The 23185-nt window shown below is 42.4% G+C and overlaps 1 protein-coding gene across 1 annotated transcript in view; it reads right to left on the reverse strand.

Moving 5' to 3' along the window:
- Window positions 1-23185, reverse strand: part of LOC126214857 (aminopeptidase N-like) — a 235715-nt gene that overhangs the window by 108874 nt on the left and 103656 nt on the right. Inside the window, exons 6-7 of the mRNA XM_049941492.1 lie at window positions 16318-17341; window positions 1474-1632 (exon numbers count right to left, since the gene is read on the reverse strand). Of these exons, the coding sequence (XP_049797449.1) occupies window positions 1474-1632; window positions 16318-17341 (1183 nt within the window). The remainder of the gene's footprint in view (window positions 1-1473; window positions 1633-16317; window positions 17342-23185) is intronic.

A 23185-nucleotide genomic window follows, 5' to 3' on the forward strand; every position in this document is an offset into this window, starting at 1 on the left:
TTCAGGAGAGATGCAAGGAATATCACTGACATTCCTGACTAAAATAAACAAGCAAATCAGCTGTCACTGAGCACTGTCTCAACCATAATCACAAAATGAAATACAATGAGACCAGAATCATGGTGTGAACAGTAAATTTCTTGGACAGCATAATTAAGGAATTTGTCAAAATTAATATGTCAGATAACCCAACAACCAGGGATGGCAGTTTCTACATGAACAAGGCTTGGGGGTCTGACACTCAATTTATTACAATCTCATTAGCCACCATAACCATCACAGTTGAAAAACACTGAGAGAATTTATCTCAATGCGAGTTATAAAAAACAAAAGAGCATCAAAAGTGTCAGGAATAGAACTCTGCCATAAACAGCAGTGTGAGACCAATGTTAGTTCACAGTCTGGTTGGAGCCCTTGTATAGAGTACACAGAACAGCAAAACACGGAGAACTTGAAGATGACAGCTGCGCTGGTCATCGAAATATTGTGCAGGAAATGGGAATAACAACTCGCCAGTACACCTGGAAGCACATAACTAAGAAACTAAGTATTACAGATACTGTATCGATAATGTATGAACCATTCTTGTGTAGAAACAGGTATTAAGTACGGAAACGTATGTATAAATAGAAACAATCAACTGAATAAATGTTATATGACTGTGGGTAAGTGGTGGCACCCAAAGCTAATGGAGGATTAATTATGTAAAATACCAAATCTGTTAAGTAAAGAAATAATTAAATTTAATAAAAATGTGTGTGCTTTCTGGATGCTACTGAAACCTGAAATATCCAAATAATGATCTAACATAAAAAGCTTTGTACAGTGCAGATTAGTGTAATAAAAAAAAATTAAAAAGGGGGGGGGGTGTAAAGAACTACTGTTTAATTGTTGTTATGTTCTTTATAAGCACACAGCAGAGGCTGCTGAAGACTGTAATTTTGAGATAGATTTTTGGAGCAGACTGTTATGTGTTTGTTTTGTGCCTTTTTAAAATAAATGGAAGGTAAAATGCACTTTCTCTGTTGGCATGAACTGGATCCATTCAACTTGCACCAAAGACGGGTATTCAGAGCAAACTGGAATTTTAAGATATAATGTTCTATCTGTACTGCAGGAATATGTAGCTGTGGCACTGGCCTTAGTTCAGCTGATCATACAGAAGTTATTCTATCATTATTTTTGGCTGGTTTAGATAGGATGAAATGTTAAATAATCTTGTATACATTCAATCATTGTGAAATCTCAGTTTAGGTTCAGTGACTGCTTTCCACTACAACTGAATTTATAAACAGAGTATCAAGTTTTCCTAGTGAGTTATTGAGGATGCTTGTAGCAAAAAGCAAAATATGTCAGCTGAAAACTGATTTGACTACAGAGCACAACCAATGCTGTTACACTGTAAAAAGACTATTGTGCGTTAAAAGTATTAGCACCACACATAGCATGTTAAAATGGTTGTTTACAGCTTACCTGAGATGCGGCCGAACTATCATTCGTATCTGTAGTGGCACAGTTGTGCTGTTTGCAGAGGCATTTGCTGCAGGTGCTTCTCTCTTCCTACGGCGCCCGGGAGTCGGAAACAGTGCATTCGCCTGTGGACCTGCGAACCCAGCTGAACTTCCTGCACTCCTGAAACAATCGGAACATAGTTTACAACAAGATATAACTAAACACTATTCTGCACCAGGTTGAAGTTCCATGAGAAATGGAAAGTAAACATACATTTCTGGTAATATGAGGGCTAACTTAAGTTTCTAGAAAAATATTAAAAGGATATTTTTTGTACAGACTATTTTACTGTATCTCAAAATATTTGTGTCTATGCACATTAGCAGATATTCAATCCTGGAAACATTTTTTTCATTCATAGTATTAGTATGGGAATTGTATCTATGCTTTATAGATCTAGAAAAGGCATATGACCGGGTTCCTAGGAGGAAGTTATTGTCTGTTCTACGAGATTATGGAATAGGAGGCAAACTTTTGCAAGCAATTAAAGGTCTTTACATGGATAGTCAGGCAGCTGTTAGAGTTGACGGTAAATTGAGTTCATGGTTCACAGTAGTTTCAGGTGTGAGACAAGGCTGCAACCTGTCTCCACTGTTGTTCATATTATTTATGGATCATATGTTGAAAACAATAGACTGGCTAGGTGAGATTAAGATATATGAACACAAAATAAGCAGTCTTGCATGTGCGGATGACTTAGTTGTGATGGCAAATTCGATTGAAAGTCTGCAAAGTAATATTTCAGAGCTAGATCAGAAATGTAAGGACTATGGTATGAAGATTAGCATCTCCAACACGAAAGTAATGTCAGTGGGAAAGAAATATAAACGGATTGAGTGCCAAATAGGAGGAACAAATTTAGAACAGGTGGACAGTTTCAAGTACTTAGTATGCATATTCTCATAGGATGGCAACATAGTGAAAGAACTGGAAGCGAGGTGTAGCAAAGCTAATGCAGTGAGTGCTCAGCTACGATCTACTCTCTCCTGCAAGAAGGAAGTCAGTACCAAGACTGGAAGCGAGGTGTAGCAAAGCTAATGCAGTGAGTGCTCAGCTACGATCTACTCTCTCCTGCAAGAAGGAAGTCAGTACCAAGACTAAGTTATCTGTGCACCGTTCAATCTTTCGACCAACTTTGTTGCATGGGAGAGAAAGCTGGGTGGATTCAGGCTACCTTATCAACAAGGTTGAGGTTACGGATATGAAAGTAGCTAGGATGATTGCAGGTACTAGTAGATGGGAACAATGGCAGGAGGGTGTCCACAATGAGGAAATCAAAGAAAAACTGGGAATGAACTCTATAGATGTAGCAGTCAGGGCGAACAGGCTTAGATGGTGAGGTCATGTTACACGCATGAGAGAAGCAAGGTTACCCAAGAGACTCATGGGTTCAGCAGTAGAGGATAGGAGGAGTCGGGGCAGACCAAGGAGAAGGTACCTGGATTCGGTTAAGAATGATTTTGAAGTAACAGGTTTAACATCAGAAGAGGCACCAATGTTAGCACTGAATAGGGGATCATGGAGGAATCTTATAAGGGGGGCTATGCTCCAGACTGAACGCTGAAAGGCATAATCAGTCTTAAATGATGATGATGATGATGATGATGAGTATAAGAGCATCGGAAAGAGTTTTGAAACAATTCGATAGCTTTCTGACGTAATGAAAATTATTGTACTTGCATTTTTTTGCTTCATGGAAGACAATAAACAGTCATTAGGTGACAAACTGGGTGAACACTGGCATTGAGATGCTGATTTTATGTTTTTCTCTGACAGATAATCAATCGTCGGTTGTGCTGTGTGAAAGCTGGTATCGTCATGATTAAGAATGATGTGATATTATGGGTCATTTTTCTTTATTTCACCAAAGACTTGTTGCAAACAAACTGTTGTGTAATATTCAGAATTGGCTGTTTTTCAGTCATCTATAGTGATGGACATGAAATGTCCAGTCACTGATTGTCAAACTTCAACAAAGCAATATGATGTATTCTTGTTGAGTTAGGCCTTTAGGAAAATTTTACACGAATCACCCATCGAAAACTTTCGCCTGAAATTTCCATATTTTGAATCACCATTTCCTTTAGCTCTCACATGAACTACTTGGAAAATTTCTTAAGTGTCACTGTTCTGACAACAGTGTGGGACCAAATTTGAAACTATAGCAATACCTGCCTCAATAGTACCACCTAATGGTCATTTGTAATAATGACTCTCATATAAGGATACACTACTCACTTTTACAATATATGAATATCATCATCATCATCATTACCACCACCTCCACCACCACCTCTTAACAATCCCTAGTTTAGTCCCTATATGGAGCGCATGTTAATAATCAGCCTCATTTCCGTTATCTAGATCTTACTTGTCAGCTTCCCTTAACATCCTGTCAGTACATCGAGTGCAGTAATTAATGATTTCTTTTGCTCTGTCAATCGTTTGGGTTCTTATTCCCCTATAATACTATCTGTGTCATGTATTTTACCTTTAGTTACGTCGCTCAATGGAATTAAAGAATCACTTTTCTTAAGCTCCCCACCCACTGCAACACTACAGTTTCATATTTGGCTCAAAGGTACATACAACAGTCCTCTATAATGGACAAAATGTGGTCCCTTGCAACGTCACCTTTGGGCTTGGTGACACTTCACTTCAGACAGCAAGGTGTCGACACTTACGAATTAAAGGCCACAGCTCAGAAGTTCGTGTAGCATGTTAGGTGGGTAAATGAGATGTCACATTGGCACCAAAGTTCCCTGCAATTCTGCCCAATGCCACTATGGATGTGTCACATGATCAGAAGGTAGTCACACTCCCTCTTGCCCACATTTGACGCCTTCTTTTGACACCTCTGCGATGGAGGTTAGAATGTTGATTCTCAGCATTGAAATCGTGGTGAGGCACACTGGCACTCAGAATGGGCACAAGAAGGCCACAGGGGAGTGTTACCCCTTTCCCTGTGACATTGATTTCCTCACATTTTGCGCTCAAAAACGAAAATCTGCAGTGCAATGAGGCAACAGGGAGATCTCCACAACCTTTGAGACTGCTGACACACACAATGCTCAGTTCCCTGCCGGGAATCGAACCTGGGGCCCCTCGTGTGGTGAGCCGTAACGCTACCGCTGCACTACGGATGAGGACATTAACACACCTTACATGTCACACGTGAAGTTCTGAGCTGTAACTTTTTTTTGCAAGTGTCGACACCTTGCTGTCTGAAGCATTGTCAAGCTCAACGGAGGGTTTGCAGAGCACCACGCTTTTATACAATTACAGAGGAAGGTTGTACACACAATATAGCCAAATTTCAAACTTAAGTATCACAGTGGGTAGGAATTACGACCCTTTAATTCTGTTGTGCAGAGTATTATATCCAGCCATATCACCTGGCCATTACAAATGCCAGCATACACAGACATCCTGTGTGTCATATAGTTGCTGGAAAGAATGCACTTCTCTTCCAGAGGCACCAGCTCTCTGGTAATCAGCGTGCATGTGACACCACACACACACACACACACACACACACACACACACACACACACACACACATACACACACACAAAAACCATCAATAGCGGCACTGTGATAGTGGACTTATTCGTCGTTCACAGTCAAGTGTCCACACGTTCATATCTGTCCGCAGCATATCTGCCAGCAGGCAGACGGATCCCGCTCTGGGCAATTATGCTGGCACCAGTCTGCAGCCTATCAATCAGAGCCAAATGACTCCCCTCTAATGGCTTTACACCACCCACCTCCAGTGGCCCACCAATTGGAGCCACATTGCTTGCTGCCGTATGCACTTTGGCTGTGTCCTCGCCTCAAGGTCTCGCTGGACTCCAGCTGTGCCCTCGCTGCTGCATCTTACAGGGAGTCAGTCACGTACCGTTGCAGCATCATCCCCAGTTGTCAGCCATCCCCACACCACAATACCATGCCGGGTTCCTGCAATGCTCACGCCGACAACATCAGAACTCGCCGTATGGCACACTGCCCACCATATTAGGAGCACAATTCTTTGTTGTATTACCTCGTGACATATTGTTAACCTTGTCTTGCTTGTGTAATAAATCATTACATATGTTTACATGGGAACCACTGTTATTTCATTTGCCATCACCACCACACAAGGACACAAAAGCTGGGGTCAAGGGACTGTTCTATCAGTGTTCCCAGTGTCTAGCATCCTCACATCTGGACACAGCTGCCACCGTGTCCCCTTTCATTCCAGCAGAGTCCACCTGCAGTCCTGCCAACATTCCAACATCCCGTCACGGTCTAGCCATACCCATCGGCACCACCTCCCTACATCCCACCTGCCCTTTGGAGTCCGGCCGACTCCGGCGGCATCTCCGGGAGTCACCATCCGGCTAGCGTGCCTCTTGTTGGCCACTGCCACCTCCTCTACATTCCATCCTCTTCTGGCTGAGCCTGTGGACATCTCTGCCAATGCCCCACCAGCCTGTCGGCCTCTATCTGGGCAGACACTGGCTCGATGCATGCCTCGCTTCTGGGCCAGTGCCCTGCTGAAGCTGCCTCATTGTTTTCCTACTGTTCCAGAAATCCCTTTCGATACTTCTGGTGCTCTTCCGTGTGATCTTGCCACCTACAATATTTTCATGCCTCTAACCCATTGTGCACCCTCTCAGATGTATTGTGTGATTCCAGCTGCAAAGGCCCTCATTTAGATGCCAGAGTAACATGCCATTTTCATCTTTCTTTCGGTGACGTCTATCCCGGAGCTTTCTTCTCGCCATGCTACTCTGCACACTGCACTTCCAGCAACACCTTTTCTACCACTTCAGGTGTGCCTCCCAGTTCTACCTGATCTATTCACACATTTCTCTGCAAGCTTTGCACTCCAGATGGCCTCATCTCTAGGCAGGCCTCGTCTCTAGCCTTGCCACCCACCAATGCCCTTCCATTCTGTCATTCCTTTAGCACTCACAGCGTGTCCTCTGTCCAAGGACCCGTCTCTGCCCTCTGGGCATGTCCCTTCCCCCTTTGTCTCTTTCAAATTCAGCTGAGATTGCTCTGCTGCGCTCTCTTCACCTGGCCACAACAATCACTGACGCTACATCTGTATCCTGTGGGTTGTCTGGGCCTAAGGCACTTTTCTTCCAACACCTCTGGCTCTCCACTAAGTTGCTCACACATCACAGATAGTGACACTGTTATTGTAGACCTATTCATTCTCCACAGCCACATGTCCACAAGAACACACTGTCTGCCTGCCTATATGGGCTGTCACACTATCACCAGAAGGCAGACAATACTGCCCTGGGCTTCACTCCGGCAGCGTGGAGTGGCTGCACGGTTAGAGATGTCACGTCACTGATGGCGCGGCCTCTCCCGCCGGAGGTTCGAGTCCTCCCTCGGGCACGGGTGTGTGTATTGTTCTTAGCACAAGTTAGTTTAAGTAGTGTGTAAGTCTAGGGACCGATGACCTCAGCAGTTTTAGGAATTCACACACATCTGAACATTTTTGCTTCACTCTGGCTGCCTCTTCAGCCCATTCATAAGCCACAACACTCACTGCCGTACTTGTGCTGGCTGCATCCTCACCACAATGTCTTACGGGCACTGGCACGGCCTTGTTGCAGCTTCATCACTGAGCACCAGCTGCGCCCCCACTGCCTGAGTCTGCAGTACCCGTGCTGCAGCACCGTCTTATTTGCCAGCCACTGCATCGCCGGGCGTCATCTGTGTCCACAGCACAGCACTATGCTGGGTTACTACGAGGCTTGTGCCGACACCATTAGAACCAGGCAGACGTGACCCTGCCTGCCACATCTGGAGGAGCTGTTCTCTCTTGTCTCATCTGTTGACCTCTCCTGTCTTATCTGTTGACGTATTGTTAATGTGCCTCACTTGTGCAATGAACCATTGAAGGTGTCTACCCACTGTTATTTCACACGTCCTTGTACTGTGCGAAGGCTCAAAATTAAAGCACATCTTCCACACAGTAGCTACCTTGTGAAGAAAAGCTAGGATTTATAAAAGTGATATTGTCAGTATCATTCCAAGAGGGTGAAAGATATCTACAAGAGATAGCCATTCCTTTCTTTTGTGATATATGAGTTAACTCAAATGTATTCCCATACAGGACAACGTCGAGATTTTTAACACCGTACACAACAACCAACACTCTCACCTCATTTTGTGAATAATTTTGCTGTGCCTGCAAAATCTCCTTAGATGCAAAATCAACTGGTTGCTCTGTACCATCAGCACCTGGAAGAATGGCTCCAACCCCCTATTGTGACATATCAGTTGTAAGGGTCTGGACCTTGTCTGGTGTTAAAGTCACCAAGCATGGGGCTGATCTCAAGTGTATTTTCAACAACAATAACACTTTGTGACGCTCAGAAGATCAAACGAGCAGAACACCTTTCTTAGTCAAATGGTTGCTGTGGATGTGTGACATCAGCCGTCTAGGGAATGAACTTTGTATACTAGATTTCTTTCCCCCAGAAGAGACTGTAATTCCTTTGGCCAGCAGCTTCTCGATGCCGTTAGTGTGATGCCTTTGCTGCTTAACATATGTCCAAATACTGCACAGGTGTTACAAAAAACTTGCATCTCTCTAAGTTACAATGAAGCCCATTCTCCAACAGCTGCTGAAATAGTGTTTGTAAGTTTTGCATATGCTCTTCCCTAGTAGCACCCATCACCCAAATGTCCCCCATATACTTTACATACTTCAGAATACCACGAGTTAGTTGCTCTGTGTATCTTTGGAAAATTCCTCACACCAAAGTGAACCACAAAGGCAAACTATTGTATTCATAATTTCCAAAAGTGTATTTAGTATCAGAATTTTCAGTTTATCTGAGTGTAAAGGTAATTGCAAGTATGCATCCTTCAAAACACCTTTTAAAAAACACTCCCCTCTGCTAACTTTGCTAATATTTCCTCTAGCTAAGGGACTGGTTAACTGTCGATCTCATTTTGCACTTTAATTGTTGTCTTAAAATAAGTGCAAGTTCTGATGGACCTGTTTGCTTTCTTCATGATGACCTTGGGATTCACTCACTGATCGGCTGAGTTTCGTGTGATGACTTCCGAGCCCATAACCTGTTTAACTCAGCCTTACAGCATCACACATTGTGGATGGAACTGGCTGTGTACTACAAAATTTAGGCACAGAGTACTGCTTGAGTGAAGTATGCACTTCAGCTCTTTGGCCCAAACCAACTTTCGTTGGAATAACTGCTCACAATGCTCTAATGTTGTTGTTGTTGTTGTGGTCTTCAGTCCCGAGACTGGTTTGATGCAGCTCTCCACGCTACTCTATCCTGTGCAAGCTTCTTCATCTCCCAGTACGTACTGCAGCCTACATCCCTCTGAATCTGCTTAGTGTATTCATCTCTTGGTCTCCCTCTATGATTTTTACCCTCCACACTGCCCTCCAATACTAAATTCGTGATCCCTTGATGCCTCAGAACATGTCCTACCATGCTAAAATGCTCTAATAATGATTCTAAATCCTGAAGTGTGTAATGGAGCTGATCAATGACCCTGTTTTCACCAAAAACCAAAACACACAATACGTACATACAATCAGAGCACTCAGTGTAACATATTAAGTACCCGTTACATTCTGCAAGACCACATTACCTGATGCACCAAAATACTGCAGAAATCACATAAATTATGGTTTTCTTTGTTATCACTAAATTAATTACAGAAAATTATTTCACTTTATTTCACTTAGGTGCAAATATACTAAAATATACAACAAGAAAATGTGTCAAAACATGAAAAGTTGTGTTCATTTTAATCTTGAGAGAAACCTTTGAAATGATGAAATCTATTATACTACTATGTTAATAAATAGCAGGTTCAAATTTGAACTATTTTTGCAATGTAAATGTCATAAAATTTACTGACTTACAAATTTAATCTTTTGATTGCTCATCACTTTGTGTCTCGGATGATTTTGTTTTTTCACCAATAAATGTAGCAGTTCATGCTTGATACTGTACTTCTAGACAGTTCATGTACTGCTCTGTGATGGAAGTTGGAAGTAGTTGTAAAGAAGTTCTGTTCTATCCTGAGATGAAATTGAAGATTAAATCCCTTTTTGTGTGAAACAGAAACTCCATGTAACAAGTTCATTTCAAGTACACATATTGAAGTTGAAACTTTTAAATCTCCAGCATCCAGGAATTTTACACTTCTAGACAGCCCAACTCAAACAACGTAGACATCTGATCGACAAAACAAGCTAAGTAATATAACTATTGCTAATTAATTCTGTTCACAAACAATAACTTATGAACAAATATGCTTATTTTCTGACTGGTGAAATATGTTACACAAACAACTGCAACACACTGAACTCTGAAGTGTGCAATCAAGAACTGCTAACTTTAATTTAGATGTGAAGAAGGGAGCAGGTTTGAAACTGTTCACATCATCAAATATGTGGAAACCAAATGCAGTGAACACACCTAAACCACAAATATTTGTAGCCGACACAAATCTGCAACTGACAAAGTGATTTGTTTCACATTCTTGAATTTTATATATACAGTAACTGGCCCTCATCTTTAGTTGGCCATACAAAATGTAACTGCCACAGCAACTGCAACAAACTGGGGGCATCCAAATGCTGATAGGTCTCCTGGTTCATCAGAGAAACTACAGCCCCTGTATCCACCAGGAACTGGGCTCTGATACCCCTGATACACCAATCAAGAGTTTATTAGGCACTTGGCTGAGTTCTGCAAAGACTGGAGCTAAGGCAAACATCAAAGCTCGATTGAGTTCTGCTTCCCACAGTGTATAACACTGGCACATCAGCCTACAGTGCTGTTTTTCCATCCTCATACACTGGCGCTAAGTACTTCACTTGAGACATGTAACACGCGTCAAAAAAATGTGGGCAATGGGGAAGCAGTTCCTTGCACAGGACTCGCATCCTGAGCTCCATCTAGGAGAATAACTTGACTGTAGGTGGTGGAGACCTGAACTATTTGCCACTTATCTGAAAATGCATTTTGAGCTGCTGCTGACACATCAAATGTTTTGGCAATATTTGTGATAACGTTGGCATTGATCGGTTAGGTATCTCGAACAGAATGGCCTCTTCCATGCCAAGCAGCACGGATTCCAAAAACATTGATCATGTGGAACTCAATTCGCACTTTTTGCAGATGATATACAGCAACCAGTCACGTAGATGTAGTATTTCTTGATTTTCGAAAAGTGTTTGACTCGGTACCACATCTACACTTATTGTCAAGAGTTTGATCGTATGGGGCATCAAGCGAAATTTGTTACTGGATTGAGAACTTTTTGGTAGGGGGTACACAGCATGTTATCTCGGGTGGAGAGTCATAGTTAGATCTAGAAGTAACTTCGAGTGAGCCCGAGGGAAGTGTGTTGAGACCCTTTCTGTTCATGTTCTATAATAATGACATTGCTGGCAATATTAATAGTAACCTCAGACTTTTTGCAGATGATTCAGTTATCCATGAATAAGTACTGTCTGAAAGAAGATGCATAAATATTCAGTCAGATTTTGAATAGCTTTCAGTTTGGTGCAACGATTGTCAACTTGCTGTAATTGTTCAGAAGTGTGTAGCTGTGCACTTCACAAAACGAAAAAACATAGTATATGACTATAAAATAAACGAGTCACAGTTGGAATCTGTGAACTCATGCAAATACCTGGGTCTAACATGTTATAGGGACAGTGTGTATACACGGAGAAGGAAAAAAAAAATCTCCAGTTTTTCCCTGATTTCCCAGTTAAAAAATATACTTTCTCCCACGTGAAAATGTGCTTTTTCCATGTTAAGTGACAGTATACTTTCGCTCAGGATCGTAAAACTTATCAATCGTTTGAATGGTTAGGGTTTTGTGCATTAGGACGTCCCACCACTTTAGGAATCAGACCCAAGAAAAAAATGTGTTTTGGGAAGATCCTTCATTTGCAGCAACATGTATGCTGCATATTTTCATATTACAAAAGTATATAGTCGAATTCCACCAAACACAGAACTTTAGTTTCCAAAGCATTGAAATCAAGATAACGATGCGCTTTTGTAAGCCAGTCATAGCTGATGTCACGTGATATCGTGAGCCGATAATAGCAGATATTTCATCTTGTTCTTAAAAATTTCTGCTAATATTGACTGAGTGGCTTTTTGTACAATGAAGAATAAATAGAAATGTTAGACTGAAGCTGTCTGCGCCTCGCCTAAGTGAAGATAAGTAGTGGAAGCATATTTGCTGTTATCCAGGCGCCGTAGTTAACTGGGCTAGCAAATCCACTTCTGACCTTAATATGTAAACATGGCAGCGGAAAACCGTTTCTGAAATTTGTCTTCTGGAAGATGTGTCGCATGTAAAAGTAGTGATTCGGAGCATAGGACACATGACATGGTCAGACTATAACAACATCTCTGTTAAGTAGCACGAACAACACACAAATGGGAAAATTAATGTATATAGTGTAGCTACAAGAAGATCTAAGGTTTCACATATAATATTTGTCTTGTTTGCATGTGTTACACTTCGCTACATCACACAAATGTGCCCATAAAATTTTAAGTAATGACATAAATGTTTGGTCTCCTGGGCTCTAAATTCTTCTAAGTGCGTGGCCCTCAAAGTGTTATGCTTGAAATGAAAATCAAACGCACTGTGATTTAAGAAATTCAAAACACATTTGCACATGTAACATAACTCATATAGTGTAAAATGAAATGTACTTTGAAAGTAACGCTTTTCAAACGACCAATTGCAATATTTTCTGGTGACCTGTTACAATTTATTTCAGCAGTTGTCAGGGAGTACCAGAAAAGGCATTACTGTGCCTGTGCAGCCACGATGAAGTAGGTAGCCCATATGTTTGTACATATATGTCATTAAGAAATCTTAAACATTACGTCATAAATGAAACAGGATGTCAGAGGATACTCCAAGAGCATTGGAATTCTGTAAATCATATTAAAATCCATACTTTGACTTAAAAGAGCACATTCACATGTCCAAATGCACAAAGAAGTAGGCCCCAAGCTGATATTAAACTTTTCAGTGTGATTTCCAGAATGCAAATTTTCTTGAAGTACCAGTACTGTATTATCTTATGTTTAGTTCTATGGCATAATGCCATACATCACAAAACATAACAACGTAAACTTGAAATACCGCAAACAGTCAACACTAGCCAATAGTGTTGGAAATAAATTGACTATCTCTGTGAAAAATTTTCTTTTAGCAAATCAACAAAAATAACTTCATTGTTCAGCAAGAACCTGACTACCAAAAACCTGGAAATAATATAAAATCAGAAAACTGAGACTAATTACATATTTTAGCCTTCCGTAATTATGTAATATTTTAATTCACTTTATGGCCACAGAAATCTGTTTTGTTCTTGAGAACTGTAGACCAAGAGGAAACAGCAACTTCACTAAATGTCAGCTTGGGTGCACCAGAAAAATCTTTCTGGGTAGCATCTGACTCCTTGTTGCTACTGCTGATACAGCTCGTATCTAGTTACCTTGAATACAACTAACAGCTGCACTTCAAGTAGCCAGAAGCGGGAGAAGATATGGCTTACACGCAAATCAGCTGCGCATGCACATAACCCTGCTGACAAGTGCTCAAACGAATCTTAAGCTAACCATTGTGATGTCACGCCCATTGGAAGCAGTTTGTTGTTATGGAGTATCGAACAGTCTTCGCCCTAAAACCTTCTACACATTTTGCTGTTGGCAGACACTTGTGTGTGCACTGTGTTTTGTTGCTGTAAATGGCGCATTTTGTTTGCGACTTACGTTTTTTTTTCTTTTTTTCCCCCTCATTTATGTTTTATTGCTGCAATATTACATTGCAGTAATGGGCTAAAGTAAAATTCTTTGTTAGAGTATCAGTTCTTACCAGTCAAAACTACAAAAATTTAACTGAAAGCTAAAACAACGAAAACTTCCTGGAATTCTTAAAAATTCCCGGGTTTTCCCCAGTTTTCTCCTGGATGAAAAAATTCCCGGGTTTTTCCTAGATTTCCCAGTTGTCCCAGAGCACGTACACCGTGAGGGATATGAAATGAAATGATCAAAGAGGCTGAGTTGTGGGTAAAGTACATGGTTGACTTTGATTCAAGGGGGAGCAATCAGTCTACAAGTAGGTTGCTTACAAATCATTTGTATGACCCATTCTCGAATACTGCTCAAGTTTGTGGGAGCCATTTGTAATAGGACTACCAGGAGCTGTTCAACATATACAGAGAAGGGAAGCACAAGTGGTCACAGGTTTGTTTAATCTGTGGAAGTGTGTTACAATGATACTGAGAAAACTGAACTGAATACTTTAAGGTAGATGTAAACTATCCCGAGAAAGCCTATTAACCAAGTTTCGAGAACTGGCTTTAAACAATGACACAAGGAATACACTACAACCCCCTACGTATTGCTCACATAAAGATCATAACAACAAGATTAGAATAATTATAGCATGCACAGAGGCATTCAAACAATCATTCTTCCTGCGGTCTATACGTGAATGGAATGGGAACAAATCCCAACAACTGGCAACAATGGGACATACCCTCTGCCATGCCCTTTGTAGTAGCTGGCAGTGTGCTTAACTTGGAATGTGACAATTCAAAAGCACTAGTCTGAACCTTGTTGCCCAGTGATACTCTGACAGTTATGTCTCCAATTAAAGAACCAGTATTCATGAGCCCACATTTTGTACATTCAAACTTGCATTTATTGGCAAGGCCTTGCCAATCTGTTATCCGGGGCACATAATATTGGCCACTATGCTTCCCTTATTGGTTAAACTGCAATCACGCTGCCACAATGGAAGTTTGGTGGCACAGACTCTCACTCAGCAAACTGCATAATTCCATAAATTCCAATGCTTCAAGGTTCTAGCATGGACACAGTTTTTACATATTTTCATAAATGCTACTACTACCAATCAGTAACAGAGCTCTCTGGACCATGGGATCTAATATGTTTCTTACCTTTCAATCTAACATAAATCTAAGCTCAGGTATCTTTCCCACCTCTTGACAGTGTTACAGAGTAATGCAAGTGGCAGAGATGGAGGTGGAATGAAGTTGCTCCACAGGTTTTTAGCCTCCAAGCTGTGCAGTGCATGCCCACATTTCAGATACGCTTCATGTTCTGCTTGATCAGTTCCTGGATCTGCTCCAGCTGTAGTTGCTGTTGCAACAGCATTTGTTCCTGCTGTTATTCCTGCAACATTATTTGACATTGCCAAAGCTCCATAAACTGTTGCTCCAGTATTACCGGCTACAGACGTTAAAGTAACCTCTGGCGTGCCACAGGGGAGTGTTATGGGACCATTGCTTTTCACAATATATATAAATGACCTAGTAGATAGTGTCAGATGTTCCATGCGACTTTTCGCAGATGATGCTGTAGTATACAGAGAAGTTGCAGCATAAGAAAATTGTAGCGAAATGCAGGAAGATCTGCAGCAGATAGGCACTTGGTGCAGGGAGTGGCAACTGACCCTTAACATAAACATATGTAATGTATTGCGAATACATAGAAAGAAGGATCCTTTATTGTATGATTATATGATAGTGGAACAAACACTGGTAGCAGTTACTTCTGTAAAATATCTGGGACTATGCATGCGAAACGATTTGAAGTGGAATGATCATATAAAATTAATTGTTTGTAAGGCGGGTACCAAGTTGAGATTCATTGGGAGAGTCCTTAGAAAATATAGTCCATCAACAAAGGAGTCGGCTTGCAAAACACTCTTTCACCTATACTTGAGTATTGCTCATTGGTGTGGGATCCATACCAGATCGGGTTGACGGAGGATATAGAGAAGATCCAAAGAAGAGCGGCGCGTTTCGTCACAGGGTTATTTGGTAAGCGTGATAGCGATGGCAGACTCTCCAAGAGAGGCGCTCTGCATCATGGTGAAGCTTGCTGTCCAGGTTTCGAGATGGTGCGTTTCTGGATGAGGTATCAAATATATTGCTTCCCCCTACTTATACCTCTCGAGGAGATCGCGAACGTAAAATTAGAGAGATTCGAGCGTGCACGGAGGCTTTCCGGCAGTCGCTCTTCCCGCAAACCATACGCGACTGGAACAGAAAAGGGAGGTAATGACAGTAGCACGAAAAGTGCCCTCCACCACACACTGTTGGATGGCGTGCAGAGTATAAATGTAGATGTAGATAGATGTACTTTGCAAGAGGCACCCTCGTCATCACTTTTGTAACACTGTACCCTTGTGGGCTGTGCCACTACAGTTGCCCTGGAAAATGGTACGAGACTGAAAAAGAATGAGTGGATGACAGCCATAAAAAAATCCAGTGAGGACACTCTGAAAGGAAACCAAACATGTAGCCGAAAGAACTGTCTTAGTGTCCGAACACAACCGGAATCACAAGTCAAGAGTAACTTATAAACAAGGCTATACATAAACTGGAAAGTTTAGATACATAAATACAACTTGCTGAGGAATGTACCCTCGCTTTCCTCCTACTGTAAGCCGCCACTAATGTGGTATCTGCACAGCACGCAGTGTAGCTACAAAACCGTCTAACTCCTGACATCCAACGCTAGTGTTTTCATTTCAGTATAGTTTTCTGAGTCCAGTAACGATACTAAATTGGTCACCATTGGCAAGGACAGTGAAAATAAATGATATGACAATCTATTAAGAACAGTGCTGCGTAAAATTATTTTAAGTGCATTTCAAGTTCTCAGCAATCACCAACGTGACTTCAGAGGAACTCTATCAATGTGTCAGTAAACTTCATATAAATAACGTCATACTTACCCTGGAAATGGGCTTCCACTTCGACCATTTGCAACCTGCGAGGTGGACGGAATGAAGACAGCGGTAGCATATCTGCTGCCACGACTGGAGTGGCTGGCAGACACACTTCCACCAGTAAGTGGCAGAGCAGTGATCGCATCCGTGGGAACCGCAGTCTCTACTGTGGTAGTCATTGTGTGCGACGCGCCTCTACTCGGAGCTGTAGTTACTGCCGGACCCTGTGCGCCCGCCGTGACATTTACTGCCGAGACTGAGCTGCCACCGGCCTCGCTGTCTGTCACCTCGAAAGTGGTTTCGGCACTGTTTCCGGGTGCAGAGCTGCTGGAAATGACGGGGTTGCTAGACGACGTAGCCACGCTGACAGTCCGTGAAGCTAACGAAGTGTCGACGTCCACCGGTACTGTGCGAGGCCTGCCAGAATGTGACAGTGTTCCACTCGAAGTGTAACTCGCCAGTGTGCCGGTGTTTCCGTCCGATACAGGAGAGCCGGTCGGTGCACCGGTGCTTCTATTCAAGGAGGGAATACCAGCCGGTACACCGGTGCTTCCGGTCAAAGAGGGAATGCCAGTCGACGCACTGGTGCTTACATTCGCAGAGGAGATCCCAGTCGGTGCACTGGTGCTTCCAATTGAAGTGGGAGTGCCAACCGGTGTGCCGGTGCTACCATTCAAAGTTCGAGTGCCGAGAACTGTGCTCGAGCTCGTGGGCACCATTTCAACCGTGCTCGTGTTACCGGGGCCGGAACTCGGAGCTGACGTGCCGATCGTAGTACCGGATGTTCCGGCTCGGGTGCTCGCCGTGTGAGAAGCGTTGAACAGAAGACTAGAGTCGGCAGTGTTGGAGCTGTGCTCTGCAGATGCACTGCTAGTCACTTCAGAACTGTGTGTGCCAGTAGTCGCGTCACTCGACTCGTGGGAAGTCGCATTGCCGACAGTCGTGTAGCGGCTAGATGGCCCAGTGTCGGCAGGAGACGACTGAATGGTTGTCGCACTTGTTTCATTTGTGCCTCTGGTATCCACCACACCTGTAATAAAGGATACTCAGGGTCAATACTTCAGGCACAAATACCTATTCCTAAGCATCCAATGTCTATATGAGAAGTTAAAATTAAGGCTTATTATCTTACTGTTGAGTAAACCATTAGACCAAGTACAAGCTCATAATGCACAATAAAGGGAAAGGAAATTGATCATGTCCTGTTCACAATGGTAACAAGTTTCTCACAGTAATAATAATAATAATAATAATAATAATAATAGCTTCACATGCCAAAGATTTCTACAGATTTATTCGTCTGAGCAGAGAAGTTCAGTATACATTAAACAAAGCTGTCAGGAGAGCTGTGTATCCCCTTCCAATCCATTTTTAAAAGTCCAAATAAAACCTATTTGTGCTCAAATGGCCATTGAAAAGTAAACGTCCTGCAGTGAAAACTGAAGTGGTGCACGAGACACAGTAGAAAACTAAAATTTGATTTTTTCACTGATCTTTACAACCCATAACCCTTAAGAGATTTACATAACTTATATAAACCTAAATACGGAAATCTGAAACCTGCTGCTCTCTAATGCAAATGTAGTGTTTAAATACCTTTCATAAATAGCTAATTTATTGGGGGCAAGAAGGTGTATTTGTGTAAGATTCACAATGGACGGCCTTATATGAATTTAAAATACGAGTTAGGAGAGCAATAATCACATGGGGAGGGAAAAAACTCAACAGTTCAAAAAAATTTTAACGCTGCAAACTTGTAAGCAACTGAATCAGAGATAGTTTCTTTGTTGGAAAGTAATAATTCCTGTTGCTGCCATGTCCAATGGGACAGAAAAGCATGTCGTGAAACTGGGACAGTATCAGACATCACGTTCGACATCAACAAGAAAGCCGACAGCAGGATACAAAATGCAGAAAAGCATCAATGTGTTTTATCATAGTGCAATTGTAAGTGTCTGACATCGTGCTGGCACTATGCTTTTCATCTGCTTCCCATTCTGACTTACAGGGTGGCGCACGAAATGTGTTAGCAATTGTTTCTTTCACAATTTACGATGCACATTAGATATCCCGCTGGGATCTCTACAGCAGTACCGGCAGAGATTGGAAAAACAAATGAGTTACGAAATGACATGTAATTCACAATACTGCCACTAGGAGACTAGTAAGCAGCAATGGCTGACAATGGAAGACTGATGACACAGCAACAATCGGCAATTGTGTTACTTTTAACTGAAACGAAAAGCCTTGTTGTGACACAGAGACGTTTTCGACAACAGCTTAACACATGATGGGTCCCTTGCAAGAAGACCATCCACAGGTTGTATGATAGATTTGTACAGGAAGGAACAGTATTGGAAGCGAAGCGACCTCAGCCTAAGCCTGTTTGTTTGCCGGAGAATATTGAAGTGGTAAGAGTTGCTGTACAGAGAAGTCCTGGTAAATTGTGTAGAAAGGCAGCAGTGCAACTGGCAATATCCAGACACTCCGTTCAACGCATTCTTAAAAGTGACCTCCATATGTACCCATACAAGATGACGTGTGGACAGAAGCTGACTGAGGAACACAAGCAGCAGAGACTACTGTTTGCTCAGTGGTGGGGGATAGGGAACAGCGTTTGGTTTTCAGACGAGGCGCATTTTCATTTAGACGGTGTTGTTAACAAAAAATATGTATGCTTTTGGGCCACGGAAAACTCACAAGTGCTTCATGAATGATAACATTATGCTCCGAGGATTACAGCGTGGGCAGCAGTTTCCAGTCACGGACTTATTGGACCCTTTTTCTTTGAAGAAACTGTGAACAGCGATCGTTGTTTGAGCATGCTTCGCAATAGCTTCATTCCACAGCTTCTTACTACTGCCTTGCCCTTCAACACGCAGTGGTTCATGCAAGATGGAGCAAGGCCACATACTGCAAACACTGTGTTGGAGTTTTTACACAAGCATTTTGACATGTGGATCATTTCACTCAGGTTTCCAGGTTGCTTCAATGACAGACAAAATTGGCCCCCCAACAGTCCAGACATCAATCCATGTTACTTTTTTCTTTGGGGGTACCTAAAGGAAAAAAATTTCCCAAAATGTCCACGTGATTTAATGGAGCTCAAAAGACTTATATCTTCAAGCTTGCAGTGCAATTACGGAAGACATGTGCCGTAGGGTAATCACTAACTTCAGTGTTCGTTTGAAAGATGTTAGGAAGCGAAATGGTGGACATATTGAGCAAATCTCCATGGACAGCTCTTCATTGTAGTATATGTTCCTTTCAGATTGTACTGACAATAAAGTTTATATTCAAAAACAAAATGGTAACACATTTCATGCGCCACCCTATATGTACCTGATCCAGCAGCCCCGGTGCTTCATGATATTCCAAACATAGTAGGGAAATACTGTTAATTATAGTAGGCAAGTTCTGAGAGAATGTAAATACTGTGGGAGTAAAGGAGACGACTCACCGAAAAGCAGAAACATTACGTTGTCAACAAGCACAAATGAAAATTTGCTATGGGGAGGGGCAACCCCTCTCCCTGCCTCCTGCCTCACCCCCTCTACCCACCTCATCTCCACCGCACTGCAAATTTTCTTTCTTTTCTGTGTGTCAGTCAACAATTGGTTGGGGATGTGCAAGTCACTGCAGCGGCATGAAATCACGATCATCATTGTCGTCATCATCTATAGACATAATTAAATTTGTATAGAACTCTCACAGTGCAAGTCCTACAACCACATGTCTGGTTCTTTCCCTTATCTGATGTTCTCTCACCAGTAGTATATACAAAATAACAAATTTCTTATTAATGCAGCACCTTGATGAGCCTTATTATTCACAGTATAGTTTACTGACTTCTGATGACAATAGTATATTTACATCAAATGGAAAAATTTTATTTAAAGGCATACAATACTTGTGAACCATGAGCACATCAAAATGCAACCTGCAAAAACTTGTTTGTTTTCTGATTGACATAGCTCCTTCCCTGTGGCAACGCCTTCCATTAGCCTCCACCTGTAGCAGCTGACAACAGGGAGAGGTGATCGAAAACCAGTGATCCACACAGTGCCTACAGGCCTAGGTACCACTGCATCCACCCAGCCCCAGCGCTGGTCACTTCTGCCGCAAGTCGAGCCTAGACTCCCACACTTGTCAGATGCCACGCATGCAGAAACATTGCTCGAGCAGTCTCTTCTTCCACTTCGACAAGGTGAAATCTCCCGGCTGTGCTCTCGGTAGCTCGTCTGCAACACCACGTGGCTTGCGTCGTCATCTGCCACACCTCACCAGAATATGCACGGGCAGCAGGATTTTGCACCAGTGTCCAGTGTCAGTGTTTTGTTGCAGTTCGGTTAACGTGAGGAGTGCTATCGCATCTTCCACAATGCCATCCCGAGGCGCTTTCCCACGAGGGGCTTTGCTTGGCTATTGCTGAACAAAGCCTGAAGCCAGATGCCCGATTCATCCTCCCAGTATTAGCACCTGGGATACTGTGTGCTGTGCAGTGTAAATACTGCAGTGAAGTGTAGTGTGCGAGAGGAGTACCAGGTGGGTTTTATTACTGTTCCATCCCCAAACATTTTGGCACCCCATTACTACCAAGCCCGCCACTGACGCGAGTTTTCCCACGCCGCCAGACTCCATCGAACAATGTATTGTAAACCATTCGTAGTACCTCCGGTTTAAAGATGCCATCATAAGCGGGACCCCCCTCGATTAAGAGGTAGTAACCCATTAAATTTTACTGCAGTTGTTAGCTTTTAGGGGTAGCGCCTTAGAACCAGCTCACTTGCCTCTTCAGCACACCATTATTTATTGTTGTCTTTATTAATTAGCACACCTCTATAGGCATGTATGCCCCTTAAGAGCATAGAAGGGAATTTAACTCATTCCTTCATCCCTTTCATACAAATGATTTTATTTGTAAAAAACTTCGTATTTCTAAAGTTACTCGTATTCAAAATTTTCATGATACAGAATGTTCCAATCTTAAAATGTAATTTCTTCCAAATTCCATTGCCTTAATTTTGTAGCCCCAATTTTTCTGCTTCCAAAAACGTATATTTTTAATAAAATAAGAAGTCAGTTTATAAATTATTCCAACTAGAAAATAACACTTTTTAGAACATTTTTTTGCCACCTTTGGAGCTCCTCCTGTGCGTCAAAACATCTCTTTCATAACGTGGTAGCTATTATTTTGACATTTTCTGATTACAGAGGGTTTAATAAAGAAGTGGAGCTAAACATTCAAGAAACATCCCTCAAATACATAGAAATAAAATGTGTTGTTTGGGCATGGGTCCAGACATGCTTTATTTCCATCTAAGAGCTAATTTTCTACTTCTCATAATTGCTTTAACCATGAGAAACACAGAAACAGTGTGTACCGGCATTACATGAAACGTTCTCTTACATGAAATATTCAAAATAGTGTCTTTGTTACTTTTGCTTAGAATGTACAGTAAGCAATAATTCTTAGATTCACTGGCAATATTTGCTCCTCCAATTAAACAAGTGTAATGTTGGCATGTGACTCACTCCACTGTGTTGACAAGCAATTAACTTCACTGCTTGTGTTGGCATGTGATTAAATTCACTGCTTTACTAGCACCAAGCACGTAGCATCAACTGTATACACTATGTGATCAAAAGTATTTGGACACCTGGCTGAAAATGACTTACAAGTTTGTGGCGTCCTCCATAGGTAATGCTGAAATTCAACATGGGGTTGGCCCACCCTTAGTCTTGATGACAGCTTCCACTCTCTCAGGCATACATTCAATCAGGTTCTGGAAGGTTTCTTGTGGAATGGCAGCCCACTCTTCATAGAGTGCTGCACCGAGGAGAGGTATTGATATCGGTCAGTGAGACCTGGCACGAAGTAGGCATTCCAAAGGAGTTCTATAGGGTTCAGGTCAGGACTCTGTGCAGGCCAGTCCATTACAGAGACGTTATTGTCACGTAACCACTCTGCCACAGGCCATGCATTAGGAACAGGTGCTGGATCGTATTGAAAGATGCAGTTGCCATAGCCAAATTGCTCTTCAACAGTGGGAAGCAAGAAGGTGCTTAAAACATCAATATAGGCCTGTGCTGTGATAGTGCTACATGAAACAAGAAGGGGTGCAAGCCCCCTTACATGAAAAACACGACCACACCATAACACCACCGCCTCCAACTTTTACTGTTGGCACTACACACGCTGGCAGATGACGTTCACCAGGCATTCGCCATACCCACACCCTGCCATCGGATCGCCACATAGTGTATCCATGATTCGTCACTTCACACAACATTTTTCCACTGTTCAATCTTCCAATGTTTACGCTCCTTACACCAAGCAAGGCACTGTGTGGCTTATGAGCAGCCGTTCGACCATGAAATCCAAGTTTTCTCACCTCCCACCTAACTGTCTTAGTACTTGCAGTAGATGCTGATGCAGTTTGGAATTCCTGTGTAATGGTCTGGATAGATGTCTGCCTATTACACATTACGACTCTGTTCAACTGTTAGTGGTCCTTATTAGTCAACAGACGAGGTCGGCCAGAATGCTGTGTGCTGTACGTATCCCCTCACATTTCCACTTCACTATCACGTCGGAAACAGTGGACCTCGAGATTTTGATGAGTGTGGAAATCTCGCGTATAGTCGTATGACACAAGTGACACCCAATCACCTGACCACGTTCTAGGCCCGTGAGTTCTGCGGAGCACCCCATTCTGCTCTCTCAGTGTCTACTGACTATGAAATGTGGAGTTGGCAGACGTGCATTTGATGTATGGGTCAGCATACAACAATGACTGTGGGGCTCAGTGTTAGCATCAGAGAGATTTCCAGAATGACAAGTGCCCTGACAGGAGGTGGTTTGAAGCAACTG

The sequence above is a fragment of the Schistocerca nitens genome, chromosome 12, assembly GCF_023898315.1.
Source record: "Schistocerca nitens isolate TAMUIC-IGC-003100 chromosome 12, iqSchNite1.1, whole genome shotgun sequence".
In the NCBI taxonomy this organism is placed as follows: Eukaryota; Metazoa; Arthropoda; class Insecta; order Orthoptera; family Acrididae; genus Schistocerca; species Schistocerca nitens.